This window comes from Thamnophis sirtalis, unplaced genomic scaffold (assembly GCF_051295495.1).
Source record: "Thamnophis sirtalis isolate CommonGarterSnake01/CBP01778 unplaced genomic scaffold, rThaSir2_p1.2 scaffold_13, whole genome shotgun sequence".
NCBI classification, from domain to species: domain Eukaryota; kingdom Metazoa; phylum Chordata; class Lepidosauria; order Squamata; family Natricidae; genus Thamnophis; species Thamnophis sirtalis.
Window position 1 is genome coordinate 16784367 of NW_028261393.1, and position 25211 is coordinate 16809577.

Sequence of the window (25211 nt, forward strand, 5' to 3'; positions counted from 1 at the left end):
TACACTGAATGCAGCATTTTTGGCCTACCGAAACCCTGCCCCCTTTGCAAAAATGGCAGTGTATAGCCTTTAAGAGGCTTCCAGAGAGCTCCTGGGGGCTGAGGAGGGAAAAATGAGCAAGAAACGGGCTGTTTTTGTATGAGCACTCTACCAGCCTCCCAAAGCCTCTGCATGCCCTTTTTCTTTCTTTGCAAAAATGCCCCGTTTTTGCGAAAAACGGGCCATTTTTGCCCCTCCAGCCCCCAAGACTACAAGCCTCCCAAAGCTCTGAATGCCCCCCCTTTTTTGCAAAAAAACTAGGTGTGCAGAGTATTTGTGAGGCCTGCAGAGAGCAAAAACTTTTTTTTAAAAAAATTACCTCTTCAAAATCATGGTGTGTCTTATACTCCAGTGCATCTTATAGTCCGAAAAATATGGTATATAATTTGATTTAAAACCGGGATGGGGTGGCACCTAGGGTTTGGAGCTATAGATTTCCCTCCTCAATTCAGATATTGATTAAAAGATAGACATTCTAAGGGAAAGATTGTGTTCATGTGGGAGGGGCACAGTCCCGAGATATAGCACATACGTTGTCCATGAAAGACACTATGTGCAAACCTTCCCTTTTCCAGTTGAAGAATCGGATGGCAAGTGGTGAGGAAGCTGCTCTGAGGAAAGCAGACAGGGACCAGTAAGATTACTTATTAGTAATGGAAAACAGGTATGAAGGACCAGTTGCCTTGAAGATGTTGAACTGCACACATCCTCCAAAACCTCAGCCAGTAGGACCAGTGCTGGAGTTGTGACTCAATACAGGTAGTCCTCACTTAACAACTGGTCGCTTAGCAACTGCTCTAAGTTCTGATGGACCCTGCAAAAGGTACTTGGGAGACAATTTTGAAGTTCTAATGGCTATATAGAACTCCCTGACATTAAAGGAGCATTAACGCAACTAGCTCACCTTTACAGTCATTGGTGATCAAATGATTATGATTTTCAATGGTTTTTTTGCCAGGTTTAGGAGTTTACTTCCAATTTCTAATAAAAATGGATTTGCTTAAAGACTGGCAAGTTTGCTTAACGATCACCCTGCAAAAAAGGTCTTTCAATCAATTGTGGCTATGTAGGTACCCACTTAATGACTGCAAAGACTTATGATGTTAATTCCAGGCTCAATCAGGGGTGGGCTGCTGGGGGTTTGCAGGGGTTCGGGAGAACCTATAGCAAAGATTTTATGCAGTTCAGAGAACCCCCAAATTCCACTCCTGGCTGGCCCTGCCCCGCCCATCAGTGGGGGGATTCAGCCAGTTTGCACCTATTCAGGAGAACCAGTTGTTGGAAGAAACTTCCTTTTGTTTTTTTCCACTTTACAGGGCTAATCCTGTAAAGAAGTCAGGAAGGAAATATTCTGGTGTTGTTTCTAGCCTGATCTTCATTGCCCTGCTTACAGAAACTTCCTCTCCGGTTAACACTTATTACATTATAACAGCTAAGGTGAAACACCCATCGACATGAGTAACGTTGAGTTGGCCATGCCCACAGGGTCACATGATCACTGAGCCCCGCCTACCCAGCTGGTCATTAGGGCAGAGAACCAGTTGTTAAATTATTTGAATCCCACCACTGACATCCACCCCGCTCCTCACAGGAGTCCCCATGCTGCCTGCTTTGGATGCAGATAAGTGCAAGACGCACATGGGGGCTCAGGGAGGGTGAAAAACGGGTCTACTGGAAGTTTGGGAAGGCCGGAAACAGGCCCATTTCCGGCCTCCAGGGGGCCTCGGGAGCCTAGGTAGGCTGTTTCCGCCCTCCCAGAGGCTCAAGGAAAACCTCCGGAGCCCGAGTGCAGGAGGATGACTAGGCCACGCCCACCCAGCAATCGGGCAGAGAACCCCTTGCTAAAAAAATTTGAAGCCCACCCCTGGGCTCAATTATGATTGCGATGAACTGTAACCTCTGAATAGCAACACAGAACGGTGACAGTGTGTATAATGTATAAAATCTTAGAAAATTAAACAGGTTTAAAATAATCCCCCCCCACCTCCACCCCACAGAGAGTTTTGAAAAAGGATCTTTGAGAAATACCAGTTAACACATTCCCAGCAAATGATTTGTTTTTGTTTTCCATCCAGCAGCCTTCAAGCGGGTCACATGGAAAAGAAGAAAAGACTATTATAAAGCAGTTAAATAGCATGGAAGTAACCACTGTGGGAAAACCACCCAATTTGGGCATATAAAAAAAAAATAGCAGAGTACTGAGATATAAAAGCTCCTTGATCAAAATTTCCCCCGGATTGTGGAATCCTTGGTGCTCTCTGAGATTGGCTGTTTTCTTGCAGGTGTTTTGTTACCAGTCCAGACATCTTTAGTGTTCCTTTATATTTCAGAAAAATGCTGAATAGTACCCAGTTGCTGTGCTTTACAGAGCAGAGAAGGCAGCCAATATTTTCTGACCAGGTAAGATCTTGAAAGCTACAGTGGTTCTTCTCACCCAGCATCTTCCATTCTTCCCATCGTGCTCCAACGTGGCTATAACATAATTGACATGCTCTAAAACTCTTCTGGGGTGCAGGGAATTTTGCGATCTCTGCAGCATCCCCCAAAGTAGAACCTGTGGAAAATTTTCCTCCAGACTTCTGAAAACACTACTCTCAGTTCAGAACAAAACGGAACAGAACAACAGGGATAGGGAAGAGGATGGGGTTAGGGTATAGAGAATGCAATGCAATGGAATGGAAGGGAATGGAATAGTTGGAAGAGATCTTGGAGGTCTTCTAATCCAACCCTCTGCTCAAACAGGAGACCCTACACCAGCGTTGGCAAAGTTTTTCAGCATTGAGTGGCAAAACAGGAGTTAGCGTGCATGCATATGCCAGAAACTGGAAGAGCAGCTGCCCGGTGCACAATCTTCCTGGCACATGCATGTGCACTAGGTGGCTGATCTTCCAGTTCCCGATGTGTGCATGTGCACTGGCCACCTGGTCTTCCAGTTTCTGCATACATGCATGCACAAAGACAAGCATGCATGCACTGGAAATCAGAAGAGCAGCCACCCAGTGCACATTCATGCGCCGGAAATATTGCACACTAGGCAGCAGCTCTTACAGTTTCCAATGCTCCCATGCACGTGAAGGCCAGCTGGCCAGTGCGCCGGAAGTGGGAAGAGCAATAGGCGACAGCTGACGTGCCTGGAGAGATGGCTTTACATGCCACTTCCAGCACTGCGTGCCCTAAGTTCCCCATCACGGCCCTGCACCATTTCAGTCTCTTCTTAAAAGCCTCCAGTGTTGGAGCACCCACAAATTGTAGGCGCGAGAAGCAAAGCAGATTAATAAGCCATCCGTATAAAACGAGAGCGTGTGTGCACTAACGCTGGAACCCCCTGAAGAAACTCGAGGCCTCACCCAAATTAATGAGGATCTGCATTTCTCAAACATGATGGAAATGTCGAGGAGGCCGGAGCTCTATACCCTGAGGATCCACCCCTTCTGACAATAAAATAACAGCTGCTCACAACATCAAGACCAGTCCTCAGAACAAAAGGAAAACGGGCTCCAAGTGATAACAACTGTGAGTGAAACAGGTAAACGCATCACTGCTGGACTTGCATTCTTATGAAGGGAAGAGCTGATGAAGAGGTTATCCTCCAACAGATACAAGTTTCCATCCTTCCTGACTCCTTTGTTTTTCCTCTCTAAGTACCATACCTTCCGTTTCGCTTTTTTTTTTTAAGCGGCATTCACACGCCTGGGCTTCAAAGTTTGGGGGAGCGAGTCTCCCTTCTGGCTGTTTAGATTTTGTTTTAAGCAATCAACTTGCCGACTGAAGTAGAGAAGCAATTAGTGCCGGAGCACTTAAGGTAGGTCTATTTTTTTTTAATTAAAAGACAAGCTGGATGCAAGGGAGTTGAATTAAGAGACATTGTAATGCCACGTCCACAAATTCTCTTGCCATCTGTTATGCTTAAGAGATAAGACAAACAGAAGAAAAGTGTGAAAAGCCACAGAGGTCACATCTCCAACCTTTATGAAACCGATGAAGGCTCATCTGTTGCAAAAGGATCTTTGTGGGATGTGCCATATTTTTCAGAGTATAAGACGCACCTTCCCCCCCCTAAAACAGTGTGAAAATTTGGGTGTGTCTTATACACTGAATGTAGCCTCACCCACCCACTGTCCCCCACCCTTTGGCTTCTGCAAACAGGGAAAATGGGGCGTGCGGAGGCTGCAATAGGCTATAGCAATCCCTGCAGCCTGAAACAGCTGATGATCGGGAGGCTCCCTTAAACTGAAAGTGAAACTTGCTGTTTGCTCCACAAGGCAAATTGCTGGGAGGCAGAAGCATATTTTTTTCTTGTGCTAATCAGGCTGTTGGCTGTTTGCTGTTTGCTGCAAGAAGGTAAATCAATAACTATAAATGCCTATAAAATGTTCAAATTATTAGACATTTTAAAGATTGCTTTATCATTGTTCTAGGTGGCTTAACCAAATGAGGAAGCTTTTTAAAATAAATGCTTGATCTGAAGCATTTTGTATCTTCATTTAAATAGCAGAGAATAACATATACTTCCAGAAAGCCACATCAATTTTAACAGCATCTGTACAAGTATAGTCTGAAATGTAACTCTACAAACAGTGTATATTGTCTCTACTGTTTGCTGGGAGGCCCCAAGTGAAGCAGAAGCAGATTTTTTCCCCCTTGTTTTCCTCCCCAAAAGCTATACTTCGGAGCGTCTTATACTCCGGAGCATCTTATACTCAGAAAAATATGGTAGTTGAATCAAGAACTGAACGTGAACAATCCGATTTCACCTCCGTTATGGATCTCATTAGCTTATTAAGGATCAGCCACCCTCTTGCTCAACAATTTCCCTCCCCATCGAGAGAGAAGAATACAAGGTGTTGCCGTACCATTTTAGGCAGTTGTCCATATTGTCTAAGTTGACTACGCTCCAAATCCTCAGGCCAATTTTTTTTCCCACGCCTACCACCTTATCACGGAGGATGCCTGTGGCTGAATCTAGTGTCTGTTTTTAATCACTGTTTCTACAACAGTCAGATAATAAACGGGAAAAGCTTTAGGCTCTCTGGATCGCCTAAAGACTATCGCAGTGTTATTTTCGAAGTAAAGGCATCCATTCTGATTTGCAACCCTGCCATTTTTCAGGCAGATAGCAATAATTTCATCGGTTTTACAGGTCCCAGAAGAAGGAACCTAGTAGAAAAGTCTTCCTAGTTTGACAATCTAACCCAGGTGTCCAAACATGGGAACTTTAAGACTTGTGGACTGGGGAATTCTGGGAGTTGAAGTCCACAAGTCTTAAAGTTCCCAAGTTTGGGCACCCCTGATCTAACCCAAAGGTCGGCAACCTGAAACACTCAAAGAGCCACAAAGGTCCTAACCGGAAGCCCTCCATTTAATTCTGGAGCTGACCGGAAGTCGGGTTTCCGCACCATAGAGTCTCTTCCTAGCGCGGCATCCTTTCTCCTCTATCTGTCCTAACCTAAAGCCCTATCAATTGTGGAGCTGACAGGAAAACCCACCCCTTGCCGTAGAGTCTCCTCCTGGCGTGTCCTACTCCCCCCCCCCCTCAACCAGAAGCTCCTCTTAAAATTGTGGTGCTGACTGGCGACAGGGAGCCGCAGCAGGGGGATGAAAGGGCCACATGCGGCTCCAGAGCCGCAAATTGCTGACCCCTGATCTAACCCAAAATGGTTTCTTTTCACATAAGACATAGAGACTCCACCATCACTAGAGGTGTTCAACCATTTGTCTTCAACAGAATAAGGATTCCTACCATGGGCAAGGATTGGACTATAAGACCTCTGAAGTCTCTTCTATGATGGTAGAAATATACCTCTGGCATTACACAGTACCTGTGATTAATACTGACTCTGCCACTTTGCTCTGAATTTCCCTTCTTAGCTGGATTTCTTACCCTATTTCTCAAGTCATGACTCCTAAGGAATACTCAGCCACATGCTTTCCTTTGAAACTTCTCAGCTAAAGGTTTTAAAATGAGTAATCTCTAAAATGAGATAGAAAGAATTTTGCCCTAGTACTCTATTGCATCAGAATTGAAGGAGGAAATAGGAGAGGTCAATGGGGTGTGAATTCATCCAAATGTTTTGGATTATGCCAGTATCTTCAATGGCCAAGTAAGAAAGGAACAAAATACAGTATATGGTTTAATTTGCTGATTTAATATGCTAGAGTTCAGGGGTGGGTTGCTGCTGGCATTACTGCCAGTTCGGCATGCGACTAAAAAGGTCTGCTCATGGGCAAAACATTTAAGGGGGGGGGATTACATTTCTGCAATGAAAATTGTTCTGCACATGCGTAGAACCGAAAATCAAGATGACGGCCCCATAAGAGAACCAGTTAGGGGGCGTGGCAGGCCTGGGTTGCTACCGTTTCCAGTGACTCAGGACGCCAAATTAGTACCAGTTCAGCCGAACTGGTCCAAACTGGAAGGCACCCACTTCTGCTGCAGTTGTGCTAACATTGGTAAAGTAGCTGTGGTGATAGCTATATCGTACAAGGTATGCCTCTTGGGCTATATACATCCTTCCACCCGATTTTTCATAGACAACGGATGGAGTTTCCCCATACTTAATGACTGACTTGATGTCTCTTCTAGAGTATCTTCTCACCAGTCTTCTGAATTGGCCAATGCAAAAATCTAACTTGGATAACTTAATTGGAGTAGTGACTCAGCAATCATATTTCCAAGTGTTCATTCTTTGCATACCAAGAGGCTGTTCTCGACTATTTAATTAGGGAAAAGGTTAGCATGTGTATATGACAACCCGCTGGTCCTGGCAGTTTTCTAAATGCTTGTTCAGCAAGGCTTCCAAGAGGAACATGGAGACTCTATACAGAAGATTTATTCAAGTCTCCGGAGGTACCACTACCTGCAACTTTTAAAATTCCCATTTAGGTAATGGAAGGCCCCACACTCATTCTTATTTTGCACTGATTGGCATGACTCAGAGAAAGCTAAATAGCAATGAGCCATTTTTTATTTATATGATTCTAGCCTATAACTTGACGTTGCCCGGGTATTTATTTATAGAGAGAAAATGTCTGGACCAAACATAATTTCTAATGTTGGATTTTCCACTTACCAGAGAGAGCCCCATAGTGGAGTACTGTGAAGCCGTTACCAGGGCAACTCCACCGCACTGTACAGTAGATGCCAGTACGGAAGTAGGGCACAACAGGCTGTATCTTAATAAACACACACCCAGAGGGATGTTAGGGGTGTCTTACCCCCACAGTATTTGTTTCTGGAGAGTAAGTCATCTGTGTACCAAGTTTGATTGAAATTGCTTGAGGCATTCCACAGTTATGCTGGAACACAAACACAAACACACACACTGGGGGGGGGGGATGGATGGATGGATGGATGGATGGATGGATGGATGGATAGATAGATAGATAGATAGATAGATAGATAGATAGATAGATAGATAGATAGATAGATAGATCCTGCCTTTATGAGTTTATATGAAATTTAAGGTGGCAAACATACATAGTACTTCTTACTCCTCCTAGTTAGTGATTGGCCCAGATTCACCCCAGCTGATTTTCATTCCTAAGGCAGAACTAGAACTCCTGGTTTCTAGCAGGAGTTAATTAATTTTTTTTAAAGTCACCTCATCAAGAATAAGTGGGTCTGCCTGCAACTGTGAATCGTAAACACTTAATAAAAACACACAAGCACCTTTTTGTTTTGTCCTGTGATAACAATTCTTGGAGCATGTCTGAATAAGAAGCCCCCTTGTAAATTAGCTTTTATGTGGGAATCTAATTTACCACACAATGTGTTTTAAAAAAAGGCACAAAATGCGCTGGTACAACAACTGGAATAGCATATCAGCCAAAAATAGTTTGGGATTTGATGGAAATAGTTCCCCACGCAACACCATTCGAAGCTGCTGAAATGAATTGTTCACTCCCACTTGTCCTAAATCTTCTGGCTACTCCATGCAGAATTCCATCTATTTATTCAAATCAGCATCTACACCCATCAATCTAATTAAGATACTCTGCCTTTCAAAAAATTAATGATTTATCACACATGCCCTTTACAACTGGTTAAAATTATCAAAGAAGAAAGATTGCCCAGAAAAATTGTCATTCAAATTTACTAATATTTTTAGTACTAGTACATTTACTTGCAACCACGGGTTTTAGCAGAATCCATTAAAAATTGCAACAATTTCACCAGAAGTATATCCTAAATTTTTGTTTGTTGGTTTCCTGCAGCTTTTTATGCCCCCCTAATTCAGAATTGCTATACAGAATGTTACTGACTTCTTTGAAAGTTAAAAAAGGATGTTATTGGTACAATAAATTACAAGAACAACATCTCTAAAATAACACTAAAAGCACGGAGGTGCAAAACATGAATTCAAATAACAGAATTAAAAAAGGTTTGTCCCCAAAGTGCTATTTCGAAAAGCAACTGGACTGCCTTGAAAACATTTCGCTTCTCAACCAAGAAGCTTCTTCAGTTCTGATTGAATGGTGATTGATCATTCAGTCAGAATTGAAGAAGCTCCTTGGAGGAGAAGCCAAAGTTTTTCAAGGTGGGGAGGAAAAAAACCTGACAAGAAAGTGGAGTTGCCTTTTGGAAAAACACCTTTGAGACAAAATATTAAGTCACGTATGCCCTCTAGTGCCTTGAGAGCATAACAGCACAATAACACAATGCAATAGCAGAGTAACACTGGATAAACCAGCCATGCGTAACAGGACAAACTTGGAACACTGATGTGAAAACCAACTTGTGGCTTGTCAAACTGGCGTGTACATGAAATGGTATAGTATGAAATGTAGCAGTTGATGGCATATCTTAGGGGGACAGCACCTAGCATCAGCACAATCCCCCTGATCAGGGGTGGGTTTCAAACATTTTAGCAAGGGGTTCTCTGCAGGGTTGCTGGGTGGGCGTGGCCTAGTCAGCTTCCTGCACCACAGCGGGGTGGTGGTATATATATAATGGATAAGACGTTTGCCTAAGATGTAATATAGCACAGGTTCGAATCCCAGTAAGGGTATGGCTAGCTGATGAGAGCTAAATAGCTTGAAATAGATCTATACTAGTCTGCCTTTATTTATTTATCAGCACAAATATAACTATAACTATAACTATAACTATAACTATATATACACACACACACACACACACACACACACACACATATATTTCAATTGTGCTGATAAATAAATAAAGTTGTAACACAAATGTAACAAGGCAACATTAAAAAAATGGCTTTCTGTCTGGATGGCTCCCAGAGTGAGCCGTTAGACAGAAAAGGGAAGCAATATGCTCCCTCCCATATTTGGGCATACCAGGTGTTGTGACACAATACATACATACATACATACATACATACATACATACATACATACATACATACATATTTTTGAGTGGCCCTTTTCCAAACGTCCAATTCCAAAGCTGCAGAGATTTGAGCACTGATTGTTAAATCCTCAAGGCAGGATAAATTTCGTGTTATTTCATTGCCGCACTCTAAAGAAGTGTTTAAACATAACCCATGATGACAGTTCTACTGTCACTGTTGCTTAGAGTGCACAGAGCTCACGGCCGCAGAAGGGCTTGCCGAAAAAGCCTCCAGAGGAAAGAGGACATTATCAACCACCAGAACGTTCAATTAAAAGAACAATCACCGGCACATAATAGCAGCTCTGTTGTATCAACGAAAGACACTGCAGTCTACAGACTCAGAATAGGCAAGAAGCCACGGGAGGCGTCAGCCAGTTCATTAGAGCTTTGGAGACCAACTGCTGCGGTGTCCCAAGGTGGCCTTTTCAAAACACCCCCTGCCATTATGGTGATTTGGATCATGCCCACAGAGCAGCACCTCCTGACTCCCAACCCCCTAGATCCATGATGGCTAACCTATGGCACGGTGCCAGTGGGGGCACGCAGAGCCCTCTCTGTGGCCACATCGCCCGCTGTTCTGGTCTCTGGCACACATGTGCGCCAGCCAGTTGGTTGTTACGGCTGCTGGAGTCTGAAACAGCCTGAAAACAGCTGAAAAAACAGCCCAAAGCAGCCCAAAACAGGCCCTTTTGGGGCCATTTTCAGGTCATTTTGGGGGCCAATTTCAGTCTAAAAAACAGCCTGAAAATGCCCCCAAAATGCCCAAAAAACAGACATGCGTGCACTGGCCAACTGGTCTTTGGGTTTCCGGTGCTCTGGCACACACACATGTGCACATGCACACACATGCATTTTGGTTTGGGCACTCGGTGCTGAAAAGGTTTCCTAGATCAGTGTTTCTCAACCTTGGCCACTTGAAGATGTCTGGACTTCAACTCCCAGAATTCCCCAGCCAGCATTTGCTGGCTGGGGAATTCTGGGAGTTGAAGTCCAGACATCTTCAAGTAGCCAAGGTTGAGAAACACTGCCCTAGATGGCAGCCTCAGTGGGGAGAGCAAAACACCCACACTGTGAATTTGTGACTGCAACATCTGGTTAACAAGGCAAGTCACAACCTTGCTTAGCAATCACCCTGTTTAGTGAATGTTCAAAATTAAGACAGCTGTTCTGACCCGGCTCCCCAAACACGACAAACCCTCTGAAGTGAACTCAAAAAAACCTTTTATTAGAAGCGCCGGCGGCCCCAGAAAAAGTTTCTCTCTCACCGCAGGCTAACAAGTGTGTCCAGCCGGGAGATGAATAGTTGTCTGCCACATCTATTCATTTCCGCCCCCTGCCTTTTATCACCAGAGCTAGGATGGGGCTTCGTTAGCAGCAGTGGCTCTTCCATCCCAAGGACTGGCCCATTGATTTCCACTGCTCTCCTCTCCTCTGCCTTCTGTGCATCTGCACATCAGGCACTAGACCCAGCTGTTCCTCCTCTTCCTCATCAGCCACCTCCAGAGCTGGGGGCTGTTAACTCTCCATCTAAGAGCTGATGGACAGCCCAGGCTTTGCCTCTGCCTCTGTCTCTCTCTCTCTCTCTGACAGCTCAATTCCCTCTTCCCCCTCGGAGCTCCCAGGTTGCCTTGATGCTGACCCGGACTCCCACGCCTCCTCCTCCTCCTCTGATTCGGCTGCTGGAGGTGCCGGCAGCTGACAGGCCACAATAACAGCTCTGAAACAGTAACTATGATCAGCCCTAGCACTTAGAATTATCATAGTGCCCTGTGGTCATGTGACCAACAGGTGGGACTTGTATCTAGGATTTGTAGAAGTTTTTGAAATTGTATATTGCATTTTTTTAAAAAAAACAAAGGAGAAAAGGGACTTTTTCGGAACCGTGACACAAAATCTGAAAGAGCCAAGGTGGCGCAGTGGTTAAATGCAGCACTGCAGGCTACTGCTAGATCAGCAGGTCAGCAGGTTCAAATCTCACCGGCTCAGGGTTGACTCAGCCTTCCATCCTTCCGAGGTGGGTAAAATGAGGACCCAGATTGTTGGGGGCAATATGCTGACTCTCTGTAAACCGCTTAGAGAGGCCTGAAAGGCCTATGAAGCGGTATATAAGTCTACTGCTATTGCTATTAAAGCATTAAAGCAAGGGTCTCAAACTTGATTTCATTGAGGGCCGCATCAGGGTTGTGTTTGACCTTGGGGGGGGGAGTGACCAGGAGGCATGGCTAGGTCAACATCACTGATGTCGGGGGCGCCTGTAGTGGCCCAAGTGCTCTGCCAGCAAAAACAGGCTTCCAACCTCTGTCTTTGGCTGTGATGGCCTCCTGCAATCCTCTGCCAGCGAAAATGGAGTTTGGGAGGGCCACACACAGCCTACCAATGGTATCTTCCCTCCTGAGCTCAGTTTTTGCTGGCAGAGATACTGTGGGCCCTGTCCTTCGAGGTTGCCAGGTGCCCCCCACAGGCCAGATCTAAGCACCCTGCGGGCTGAATCCAGCCCCCCAGGGCCTTGAGTTTGACACCCCTGCTCTAAAGCAATATATAGCATCTCATTTTCTCTGGACAACCATTACAAATATAGATTTGTGTATAGGGTCAGGCATTTGATTTATTTATTTATTTATTAGACTTATATACCGCTTCATAGGGCTTTCAGCCCTCTCTAAGCGGTTTACAAATTTTTTAGCAAATTGAGTCAGCAACTTGCCCCCACAGTCCGGGTCCTCATTTCACCCACCTCGGAAGGATGGAAGGCTGAGTCGACCTTGAGCCGGTGAGATTTGAACCGCTGAACTGCAGATCACAGTCAGCTAAAGTGGCCTGCAGTACTCCACCCTAACCACTGCGCCACCTCGGCTCCTATTTGATTCATAGCATTTGATCAAACTTACCAAATAATCAGATATATCTAAAACTTAAGCTTTCCTGGCACAAATAAACTTAACGATCAGCTTCATTCTTCTGCCAATTAGGGGGAAAAAAGTTAACTACTTTTGTGTAATGATACCTGGTAAATTTATAATTGCAATATGTTAATAGCTAAGGTTTTGTACAGAGACCTTTGTGTCTGCACATAAAGCATTGGACATTTGTTTTTCTGGATCAGTTACAAAGTATAAAAAGCAAAAGTAAACAGCGTTATAAAATTAAGGCAACAGCAATGTTCTTGCAAAGAATTAATGTTTCAAAGCTACATGGGCAACAATCCAATTCTTCAGTCACCAACAACAACACACCTCGATGGAACTATCAAATTGTAATGAAAATGCCTAGGCGAGTCAAAAAATAACCCTGCCATTTGCACAGCACAATAAAGATTCTCAAAGCTGAGCCAAAAAGCCCCCAATTCAAACATTGGGTGATCAATGATCAGAAACAATGACTCTCAATTCAGCACCTACCAATGGTATCTTCCATTTCCTGTGACATCTTGAGAGCAGCCGAGCCAGTCCTGCAAAAGAAAAGAAAAAACCAATTAGGAAAAAAATGTCCAATTACAGTACGTTGAACATAAACTTGGGGAACTTCCAAAACTGGACATTTTGCAAAGAGAGGGGAAAAAAACTGTAGTCACACATCATAAAATTGCCAGAGTTGAGAAGCCCTGAGCTAGATGATTCTTCTTCCAACTCCACGATCCCGTGAAGTGCGGCACAGTGGCGCAGTGGTTAGAGTGCAGTACTGCAGGCTACTTCTGCTGCCTGCCGGCTGCCTGCAATTTGGCAGTTTGAATCCCACTAGGCTTAAGGTTGATTCAGCCTTCGTCCTTCCGAGGTGGGTAAAACGAGGACCCAGATTGTTTGTGGCAATGGGCTGACTCTGTAAACTGCTTAGAGAGGGCTGTCAAAGCACTGTGAAGTGGTATATATGTGTAAGTGCTACTGTATATTGGTTTGGTTCATGTGGGAAAATAAGGACATTTATCTTATTATGAGTATTATTCATAGGCACCACAATTTAGGAGAACCATAAAATGTCTTTAGGGGAAGGATAGTTCTTTTTTAAAAAAAAAATAAGGTGCAAGGAATTGCCACGAGAGAGCACCTTTCCTTGGAAGAGCAAGGAAGAGTGAAATGTGGCAGCAGATTGGGACAATGCTAATCAGGTAGGATGGATTAAAGTCAGGTTAAATCAAGTATTTGGATTAAGAGCCTCAGTGGCGCAGTGCTTAGAATGGGTTCACCGACAAAAGGGTGAACGACAAAACCGTGTCCGACTAAACCACATCGCTGACGTCATCAAGGGCGACAACAGCGTGGAGACAGAAGCATGCTGTAAACCCTAAACCTAAACTTAACCCCTAAACCTAAATCTAACCCCCCTAAACCTAATCCTAAACCTAACCCTAAAGCTAACCCTTAACCTAACCCTAAAGCTAACCCTAAAGCTAACCCTAAAGCTAACCCTTAACCTAACCCTAAAGCTAACCCTAAAGCTAACCCTTACCTTAAGTTGAATCGGGTTTCTTTCAACGCGCTATTTAAAGCACCCTTCTTTCTCCGCGCTGGCTGTTGTCGCTGCGTTAATGATGTCAGCGACGCGGTTTAGTCGGGCGCGGTTTTGTCGTTCACCCTTTTGACGGGTCACGCTTAGAATGCAGTACTACAGGCTACTTCTGCTGACTGCTGGCTGCCAGCAGTTTGGCAGAAAAAATCTCACCAGGCTCAAGGCTGACTCAGCCTTCCATCCTTCCCAGGTGGGTAAAATGAGGACCCAGATTGTTGGGGGCCAAGAGGCTGACTCTGTAAACTGCTTAGAGGGGGCTGTAAAGCACTGTACAGTGGTATATAAGTGTTAAAAAAACCTGTGAGAAAGGGACATATCCTGGGTCACACTCCAAACCAGAAATACAAACCCTTGAACCAGAAAAATAAAGGTACATTAAATACCCTTGCTGTGTGTGGTTTCATTATGACCCACATTCCACTTCTGTTTCTATGCTTCCAAAGTAGCTCAATTTCACTTCCTTTTTAAGGATGTTTACCCAGCTCGGCTTCTACCATACCTAGAGGCTTTTCTATACTTGGAAAATGAATCAGAAATTCAGGAACTCTTCCTTACCGAGAAGAAAGCTGAGAGAAGTGCGTGTGAGAGGCTACCGAAACAATTCCTCTCCAGAAATCGTATCACAGGTAGTCCTCCACTTACAATCGTTCGTTTAGGGACCATTGAAAGTTACTGTTCTGACCGAGGCTTCCCAAGAGCATGAAGCAAACTCTTGGTCCTGACAAAAAAACCTTTTATTAGTTTACAGTGAATTCTGCTCATTCACAGCCAGCAAAGTCTTTGAGAGGAGGATTTACAATCACAGACCTTATCTGGCTTGGACACCTGACAGGCCGATATCTGCAAAACTTGGCAAGGAGTCTCAGAGTCACGAACCAATTAAGCGAACTAATTGCCTCCTGCAAACTCCACTCCCCTTTTGCTCCTCTTTTATTTCCTCTGGGAGGGGCCATTCATCGTCCACCTGTGGCCATACTCCCAAGTCAGCCCTTGTTCCTTAGCTGTTCCCTTCATCTGGCAACTCTGCGCATGCACACACTGGGAACAGGCTCCAGCTGTTTGTCTGCCTCACTGATGTCTGACTCCGAAGGCAGCTGATAACTGGCATACAGCTCTGGCCCCCTCTCTGCCTCCAACACAGAGCCCTCATCAGGCTCCAGGCTCCCAGACTCCAGGACTGGCCCATGTTCCTCCCCAACTTCCTTACTGTTCGAATCTGCTGCCAGCTCTGCTGGCCGCTGACGGGCCACAACAGTTATAACGGCATATAAAAAGAGACTTACGACCATTTTTCACTTACGACCGTTGCAGCATCCCCATGGTCATATGATCAAAAATTTAGATGGTTGTCAACTGACTCCTATTTATAATGGCTACAGCGTCCTGGAGTCATGTGATCAACTTTTGCAAACTTCTGACACGCAAAGACAATGGAGAAACCCAATTCACTTAACCGCCAGGTTACTAACTTAACAGCTGCAGTGATTCACTTAACAACGGTGGCAAGAGAAGTGGGGCAAACCTCGCTTAACAAATGTTTCACTTAGCAACATAATTTTCAGGCTCAATTATGGTCGTAAGTCGAGGATTACCTGTCTATCTATCTCAAGTTTGCCAAAGACCACCCTAGATAATCCAGCTGCCTAATAGACTAATGTTCTAGGGACAAATGAAATGAAAATGGATTTTTAAGGCAGGGGTATCCAGCCTTGGCAACTTTAACCCCTGTGGACTTCAACTCCCAGAATTCCCATGCGCCACTCGCCATGTTGGTGGGGAAATTCTGGGAGTTGAAGTCCACACATCTTAAAATGGCTACAAGTTGGGAAACACTGGTCTACAGTAAAGCCATGCAAAACAACCACTGCAGGTTGCCACTTGTTCAGAACTAATGTGTCCTGAATCGGCCACATTCTTTTCAGCTTACACTTCAGAAAGCTGAGAGAATTGATTTGGCTGTTATGTTGAATTTTAGCTTCCTGCATCATCATCTCCACCAGAAAGTTTGACATACTTGCAGAAAGGCCAATTACCAATTTTCCTACATAACCGCAAAATTGTTACTTTGCTCGCTACGCACAATTGCCTAAGGAAGAACAGCAATAGGAGCAAGAAAACAGAACAGCTTCCCACAAGGGAGCTGGCCTTAAAATGCAGAAAATAGGAAATGTTTCAAATGCTACTAATAAGGAAGTTCAGAGAAGTAGCCGCAATAATTTCTTGCATATAAATAAAATCTTCTGCCATATTCGTGAGAAAAGTTTTGATATTCTAATGCATCCTTAATGAGTATTCCTTTCTGGGGCAATGGAAAGTTACCATATCCACTGTTCTAAGCAGGTCAGCAGTTGTGTTACCCAGTAAAGTCTAAAAGACAATTTAAAACATCATTTTTAAAGTTTATAATCAGCTGATCTATGGTTTCAATAAAAGAGAATATTTGTAGCTCAGGGCTGACATGAAAAGTCCTCGGTTTTTCTCTGAGCTTGGTTATTTCCTTGCAGACGTTTCATTAACAAACTAGGTAACATCATCAGTGCTAGTAAGGAATGGTAAACAGCCCAACCAACGAACATAGGTTCGCCATTACGGCATTAGAATATAAATTGAAAGCTAAGCCCATTTCTTATTAGCACTGACGATGTTAGCTAGTTTGGGTAATGAAACCTCTGCAAGAAAACCACCAAGCTCAGAGAGCATCAAGGACCTGACATATGGTTTGAAAGATAAACTTTTTGCCGGGGCTGCTGGCGCTCCTAATAAAGGAATCATTGCTTAAACTATAGAGGATTTTTTTTGTGTTTGGGGAGCTGGGTCAGAACAGTATGGACTTCAACTCCCAGACTTTCTCAGGCAGCATGCTGTCTGGAGAATTCTGGGACTTGAAGTCCATGCATCATAAAGTTGCCAAGATTGGGGAAACAGTGAGCTAAGCATTCACAGCTGCAGTTCAAGGGACAACATGGACTCACTGAAGGTTCCCTGTCTGGCTTCTCACAATTTAGTCATTCAAAAGGTATTAACCCTAAAGGAAGAAATTATGTGCAATGCCCCAAGAAAGAGAAACAAGAGATTTTAGGGTAGGGACAGGAAGTAATATTAATCCAAATAAATAACTCTCTTCCAGGCAAAAATCCAGACTGTGTTTATAAAATAAAATACTAGGAGATCCAAGCATGATGCCAAGTTATATATCAATCACTATTGATATCTGGGACATTTGGTCCAAAGAGATACCTGATGGGATTTATTCTCCCTTCTCTTTTACAGGAATGTCTTTTAATTTGTGCGTCTTCAGTTACTTGGGATGAATGGGGCCTCTTTACTTTTAAATTTTCAAACGATTTACAATATTTACTCAAGTCTTTCGTAATGGAGATATTTAAACAAGATCACCACAGATGGGGACTGCAGCCAAGGAATTAAAAGACGCTTGCTCCTGGGGAGGAAAGCTATGGCAAATCTAGACAGCAGACTAAAAAGCAGAGACATCACCCTGCCAACAAAAGTGTGTATAGTCAAGGCTGTGGTTTCCCCAGTTGCAATGGATGGCTGTGAAGGTTGGACCATAAGAAAGGCTGAGCGCCAAAGAATGGAGGTTTTTGAACTCTGGTGCTGGAGAAGACTCCTGCGAGTCCCTTGGACTGCAAGGCCATCCAACCGATCAGTCCTAGAGGAGATCAACCCTGACTGATCTTTAGAAGGCAGATCCTGAAGATGAAACTCAAATACTTTGGCCACCTAATGAGAAGGAAGGACTCACTGGAGAAGAGCCTCATGCTGGGAACGATTGAGGGCAAAAGAAGAAGGGGACGGCAGGGAATGAGGTGGCTGGATGGAGTCACTGAAGCAGCAGGCATGAGCTTAAATGGACTCCACAGGATGGTAGAGGACAGGAAAGCGTTGTCCATGGGGTCACTATGGATTGGACACGACTTCACAACTAACAACAACAACAACAACACAAGGCGCTCTAAACTTTTCACATGAAATTATACTAGCCTACTGCTAACGAGTCACACACAGAAATGGGACTGCTAAAAAAGATCCAGATTTGGAACCGCATGTCAGAATAGTATAAATGTTAGTGTGACGCCTTTGACACACAAATAGCCCTCGCATAAAGAAAGTGTTTAAATTCTAGACACTTCTACTATTCAAAACTCCGCCGCCAAATATGCCCTTGATGCTGTTCCACAGAGCTGTGTTTATTCACAGTATCTGGAGCAAAAATCTTGCCAGGTACTGCTTGTGTATGCTTAAAATGATTAGGTGGTACAAAGAACAATTCCCCCAGTTGAACATACGGCAAAACAATTGTGCCCACAGCAAACTACAACCTATTCTCCTGGCAAAAGTGGATTGATTTGTAAGTCTGTTGTGTGATTTTTAAAATGCCTGAGTCCCTCCAGTCAAAACCAGATTCTGCACTCTTAACAATCTGGAGTTTTATTCAAATTCCAGGGAATAAGATGTTTAAGATGCCTACTGTGTTTCCAGCATTCGTTCTTCCAAAACACTGGGGGGGAAGGGGAGGGAGGAAACAAGGAAATGGGCACTTGGACAATCATAACTTAGCTTATTAAAGCTGAAAACTTGTGTTCCCAGTAGAGAGCAGGCCGTTTCTGCCCTTGTGTGTGCTGGGAGACAAGCCAAGGCTTCAGTTACTTGAGTTTCCCAATTCATTCAAACTTGAGAATAGTTTCTGGCTTTTGAACAAATGTAGCTATAACGCTAGATTTAAACCCTGAAATTATTACCCATGGTTTCCTGACTTGAATCAAAATGGGAAAATATTCTTGCTTATTGGAATATGCGGAAAGGAGAGGGGAAGGAGGAAGAGAAGAGAATATGGAAAAGAATAGAATTGGAGAGAAGAGAAATTCTGGACTCAATTACAATCATAAGTCAAGGACTATCTGTATGTCAATCTCTCTCTCTCTCTCTCTCACACACACACACACACACACACAATCCATAAACATCTTTTCTGGGCCCAATTCAAAATGCCAGTCCTGATTTTTAAAGTTTGAAACTGCACAGCGCAGTTCAAGGATCACTTTTGTTTTAGCCTAGTGACAGACTAACATCTAAAACAAACCTTCGTGTTAATCTTGAAGATGGCCTCAAACTCAAGGGTTGAGGGGTCCTTGGTACTCTCTGAGCTTGCTTGTTTTCTTGCAGATGTTTCATTACCCAAACTAGGCAGCATCATCAGCGCTATTAAGGAGTGCTGTTTGTTTTCCAGTTTATGTGCAGGGGTCACCAACCTGTGGTCTATGGACCACTGGTGGTTCGCGAGAAAATTTTGGTGGTCCACAGAAAAATTATTTGCATTTTTTTATATTGCACTAAATGCTAGTTATCTTTTTAAAAAATCATATTAGTGGTCCATGGGATTTAAAATTATGAATTTGGGGGTCCCTGATGTCCGAAAGGTTGGTGACCCCTATTCAGTGGTGGGTTTCAAAAAAAATTTGAACCTACTGTGCGGGTGTGGCCTCCTTTGTGGGAGTGGCTTGCCAGCCATGTGACCTGGTGGGAGTGGCATGCCGGCCATGTGTTTTCTTTCTCTCTCTCTCTCTCTCTCTCTCTCTCTCTCTCTCTCTCTCTCTCTCTCTCTCTCTCTCTCTCTTCTTTTTGTCTCTCTGTCCCTTTTCCCTTTTTTCTTTCATCTCTCGCTTTTTCTTTTTATTTATTTATTTATTTATTTATTTCTCTCTCTCTCTCTCTCTCTCTCTCTGTGTGTGTGTGTGTCAGTGGTGGGTTTCAAACATTTTTAGAACCTCTTCTATAGGTGTGGCCTGCTTTCCGGGTCCACGGGGGGAACCTCTTCTAACCGGTTCGGTAGATTTAACGAACCGGTTCTACCGAACTGGTGCGAACTGGTAGGAACACACCTCTGCCCCTATTCTAATGGCTCATCTGTCAGTGTTGGTAGGGGTGGTCTTAAGAGATTCTTTGGTTGGGCTGTTCACTGTTGGTTTCTCTGCAGTTTCTTGATTGGGGGTATTGCTTACATCAGTGGTCTCCAACCTTGGCAACTTTAAGACCTGTGGACTTCAACTCCCAGAGTTCCTCAGCCAGCAAAGCTTTGCTGGCTGAGGAACTCTGGGAGTTGAAGTCCACAGGTCTTAAAGTTGCCAAGGTTGGGGACCACTGGCTTACATGATTGCTGGTCTGTTGCTAACCTTGGAATTAATCTATGCTGATCTGGGTGCTGATTGCTGGTGGAGAGGTGCTGGCATCTTTTTGTTCTCTTTTGGGCTGGTCTGCCTCTTTTGCATAATCTATAGATGTTGTTATGTGTCAATGGATGGCTGATCTGTCAGGCTGCCAGGCTTCTAGAAATTCCCTGGCGTTTTTTTGGACTTGGCTTGGTTCTAGGATGGTCACATTTTTCCAGTTGAAACAATGGTTAAATCTGTCTCTGTGTTGTGAAATTAAAGAATTGGCATCATGTCTTCGGACTGCTAGTTGGGGTTTGTGGATGCCTTTTGCCAATCTTCTTCTGCCTGTTGGTCCTACACAGCGGTTGTTGCAGTCCTTACATTGTATATTGCAGATGACTCCTAAGCCTTGGGATGTTTTGAAGGGCTTTAGTTGGCTTGTGTGTTGTGCTGAACACTCAAGAGGGTTTTGTTTGCTTTGTTGCCCGCGTAACACAACTACTTCTGTTGGAAATTTATACTATAAAGCAGAACTCGCTTAGCTAAAAAAAACAGTATATATATATAGTTGTAAAAATCTAATAGATACCTTTCACCCTGGCTTCGCTGATAACGAATAAGAGCCTGTGGCCTAATGGCTAAGATGTCTGCCTAGTATGTAATATAGCCCAGGTTGAAATCCCAGTAAGGGTATGGCTAGCTGATGAGAGCTAAATAGCTTGAAATAGATCTATACTACTCTCCCTTTATTTATTTATCAGCACAAATACAACAAAATGTAACAAAAAGGCAACGCACACGCACACACACACACACACACACACATATATATATATATCAACACTTTCAGAGGGAAACCGTTTAGAGCAGGGGGGGTGGGAATACTAGCTGTCTTCTCCAGCTTGCCTAATTAAAAGTCCTTATCGGAATTAGATATAAAACACAGGTTTCCGTGAACTAGGAACCCCACCCTCTTAGTAAAGTTTCTGAGATCAGTTTATGATATTCCATGAATGATTCAGCAGCTGTAACAAAGTGATTTCTGAATAGCCGGCCGCTACAAAGAAGTCGTTGCTAAAATCTCTCTCAAATTAATATCAATGCTGTGCCTTACTGCAATTCATGGGAGATCAAATGTAAAACACCACTGAAAGTCAGCCATAACCGTGAAGGTGAGACCCTGCATTTATGTCATATGAGGGATTTCCTAGGTTGAAGGTGTGTGTGTGTGTGTGTGTGTGTGTGTATTTTCACCACATTAATCCTGCCTTAGGCATGAAAGTCGGCTGGGTGACTTCGGGCCAGCCCCTCTCTCTCAGATCAATCCTCCTCACAGGGTTGTTGTTGAGGGGAAAAACAGAAAAAGGAAGGAGTATTCGGTTTGTTTGCAGCTTTACAGTAGTTGTGGGAACTAAGCAGCCATCATGAGAAAGAGTTGGCAAAACAGCTCAGTTCTAATTGGATCTGACCCAAAAGGAGGCTCAGCAGAAGCAACTCACTGAGGACTACGAGCATAGGCTTTCTTAGCAGAGGGAAGACCTGCGGGAGTGCAAGGCCAGGTACCTGCACTTGGAGGCTCAGTGCGCTGAGATGGTCAGCCTGTTCCAGGCCCTGATGCAGTCCCACTGGAATGAGGCACTCCGGCTCTTTGCCACCAACAGTGCTTCCCTCCAGCCTTCGCACAAAGCCCCACACCAGGAGGCTGAAGCAGACCCCAAGTGGGAATTTCTGTCCCCCTCCAACCCACACAAAAGGACACCGAAGGGGGAGACTCTCTGCAGCAACACAAATGTTCATTGCATATATCCATCCCAGGGTCCGTAGTTTGAGGACCTCTGATTTAGTGCTATATAAAACATGCAAATAATTTTTCTGTGGACTACCAAAATTTTCTCACAAACCACTAGTGGCCCAAGGACCATCAGTTGGTGATCGCTGGTTTAGTGCATCTTCCAAGGGCTTTAAGAAGGCAATATGATGCTTGGAACTAGGCAGTTTCTATATGTAAAATCTCTACTTCAAAGAACATATTTGACATCATGGGCAAAACTTAAAAGTAGAGAATCTGTGTTTTTCCTTTTATTTCTCTTCCTAATTTCGGTTCCTCAAATGTTGCTCCCATCATACTTTCAATCCCCTTCTCTGCATTTTAAAGGCTAGAAATGTAATTTCTGAGTTGTTGTTTTTCCAAAGTGCTCTTGTATTTAGTGGGCTCTTCTCCAAAGGTATCTTTGCCATTTGTTCAAGTAATTTGGTACAGTAAACAAAATGTTCACAAGCTAAGAGAGGAAGAAGGCAAACATTTGTTTCTGTTTCCCATAGCTTTGTCCATCTGAGCAATTAGGATAAGCCACTTCAATGACTTTTTAACAACACATTAAATCCTAAAGCCACGTTAGCAAACCACAATTGTAATGGTTCATAAAAATAAAAAAAATAAGCTAGGCTCCCAAAAAAGGAAGCACATTGTAACTTAACAAAGGTCGGGTTCCTACATCACAATGAATCACAAACTGCATGGCCCTAGTTTAGCCGAAACTGGTACCCTGTGCAAACCCAGATTTTATACTCAAGTGTTTAACTACCTTCATCACAAATAACACGCCCTGTGGCTGGCCTGCTTCCAAGTCAGAGAGATGAGGAGACCTGATCCCGGCTTTGCAGCCTGCCACATCAATGGCAACAAAAGCCAACATTCAGACATGATTATTTCACAGCCACGAACGCTGTCAAAACAGAACAAATCCTTTAAAAAGAGGAAGGTGTACAAAGGTTTTTCGTTTTTTAATCTCTGCAATTCAAGTTGCTCAATGAAGCTTCTCCGATACAGCAAGTTTGATCTCTTAGGGATCCTGACTTCAAACAAACCCTCAGAATGTATCCATTGGTTTCAAACTTGGAACATACTATATAAATTTGAGAAATAAAAATAAAGATGGAAATAGCTCGTTTTAAGATTCTTCTCCATGGCCAGAGCACTAAGAATAATTTTGCCTGAAAGAAATCTTAAGTTTTGTTCCAATCTTAGCACAATAGTATAGCATAGCCTTTATTGTCACTGTACATCATGTATACAACAAAACTGATTTTAGCTCCACTGGTGTTCAATCCATGACAAAAAAATGCAAACAATATAAATAGTATAAAGAATAATCCCTATGCAAGTAATTGAAGGGGGGGGAGAAGCTCAAAACTTCTGAAATGACCATTGTTAAGGTCAAAACATGCCCCTTCCAAGTACAGATAGTCCTCAACTTACGACTACATTTGAGCCCAGAATTTCTGTCACTAAGCAAGAATGAATTAATTTTGCCCCATTTTATGACCCTTCTTGCCAGTCGTTAAGTGAATCAATACAGCTATTAAAAGTCAGTAACATGGTTGTTAAATGAATCTGGTTTCCCCATTGAGTTTGCTTGTCAGACGCTCACAAAAGACATGACCTTGGGATACTGCAACCGTCATAAATATGAATCAGTTGCTAAGCACCTGAACTTTGATCATATGGGGCTGCTGCAATGCTCATAGGTGTGAAAAGCAGTCCCAATTCACATTTTTCAGTGCCACTGTAACTTCAAACGGTCACTAAATGAACTGTTGTAAGTCGAGGACTACTTGTATAAGTAACCGAGTGACACTAAGCCACTATTGGATCTGGTGCTGAAAGTGCATCCACAATGGGAGGAGGGGAAGTAATGTCATATGTGGCAGGCCGTTATTCAGGAGGTGATGTTGTGACACCCGTAACAATCCTCAGTTTGTACCAGACCAGAGATGAAATTCAGCAGGTTCTGCCCAGTTCTGGAGAACCGGCAGCAGAAATTTTGAGTAGTTCGGAGAACTGGTAAATACCACTTCTGGCTGGCCCCGCCCCCATCAATTCTCTGCCTCCCGAGTCCCACCTGATTGGGAGGAAATGGAGATTTTATAGTATCCTTCCCCTGCCATGCCCACCAGGCCACACCCACCAAGCCACGCCCATAGAACCGGTAGTAAAAAAAATTGCATCTCACCACTGTACCAGACACCTACACATTTCTCCCTTATACACCTTTGGCAAGAAGAGCCTTATACAAAATTAATCAACTCCTAAAGACATTAAGAATCTGGACCCATCCATAAAGACAACGGAGGTTAGCCAATTATGAAATGGCCTGTCTTCTGTCCTTCTTCCAGTTCAAATTATTATGTATTAATGGTGTTTAGCTTCATTTTATGATTGCCTTAAAAAAAAGTGCTGCTACGGTGAGGCAACTTGACAGGGCTCCTTGTTCAAATTCAGAGTGGCAATAAACAAACTAGGTAAGTCAACGTTTCCAAACTCAAAGGTTTCCAAGAAATCTGGTGGGTGCCCAGGGTTTAATCCTGGATTAGCACAATGCCCTGGTCTATGTTAGCAAGACAGGAAAAAATGGGAAATATTCACTTCTCCCATTCGGTCCGTGCCTGCTTAGTTTCTCAATAAGGCAATAGCTTCATCAGCCCAAAGAGAAGAGACATTTCTATTTTATTTTCCAAGCTTTCATAGACATGCTAAAAGAAGGTTCTGTGTGTTAACTCTTTAAAAAAGCACTAAGTTATTTCCTTTTAAAGGTTAACTGAAGTATTTAAATAAAAACAACAACAACACAGGGGATCAAACCGGACCATAAAGCCATTCTTTGTACTATGTGATGAGGAAGGTATTCACAAGACAAATCCCTCCACAAAAGGGGTGTCAAACTTGATTTCATTATGGGCTGCATCAGGCTTGACCTCGTGGGGGTCTGCGGGGAGTGGCTAGGGGGCATGACTAGCTTGTCATCACTCATGCCGGGGGGGCACCAATGCTGGCCCAAGTGCTCTGCCAGCGAAAACGGGCTCCTGATCTCCATTTTCAGCTGGGACAGTCCAGTGGTGGGATTCACATTTTTTTACTACTGGATCTGTTGGAGTGGCTTGGTGGGTGTGGCAGGGGAAGGATACTGCAAAATCCCCATTCCCTCCCGATCAGCTGGGACTCCGGAGGCAGAGAATAGATAGGGGCAGGGCCAGTCAAAGGTGGTATTTACCGGTTCTCCGAGCTACTCAAAATTTCCACTACCGGTTCTCCAGAACTGGTCAGAACCTGCTGAATTCCACCTCTGGGACAGCCTCCTGCA

General features: G+C 43.8%; 1 protein-coding gene across 2 annotated transcripts in view; it reads right to left on the reverse strand.

Annotated features, from left to right (window-relative positions):
* Window positions 1-25211, reverse strand: part of PHACTR4 (phosphatase and actin regulator 4) — a 91361-nt gene that overhangs the window by 53291 nt on the left and 12859 nt on the right. For both annotated transcript variants that reach the window (XM_087727876.1, XM_087727875.1), the window contains exon 2: window positions 12796-12845. In XM_087727876.1, coding sequence (XP_087584002.1) covers window positions 12796-12823 — 28 coding nt within the window. In that variant the 5' untranslated portion in view covers window positions 12824-12845. The remainder of the gene's footprint in view (window positions 1-12795; window positions 12846-25211) is intronic.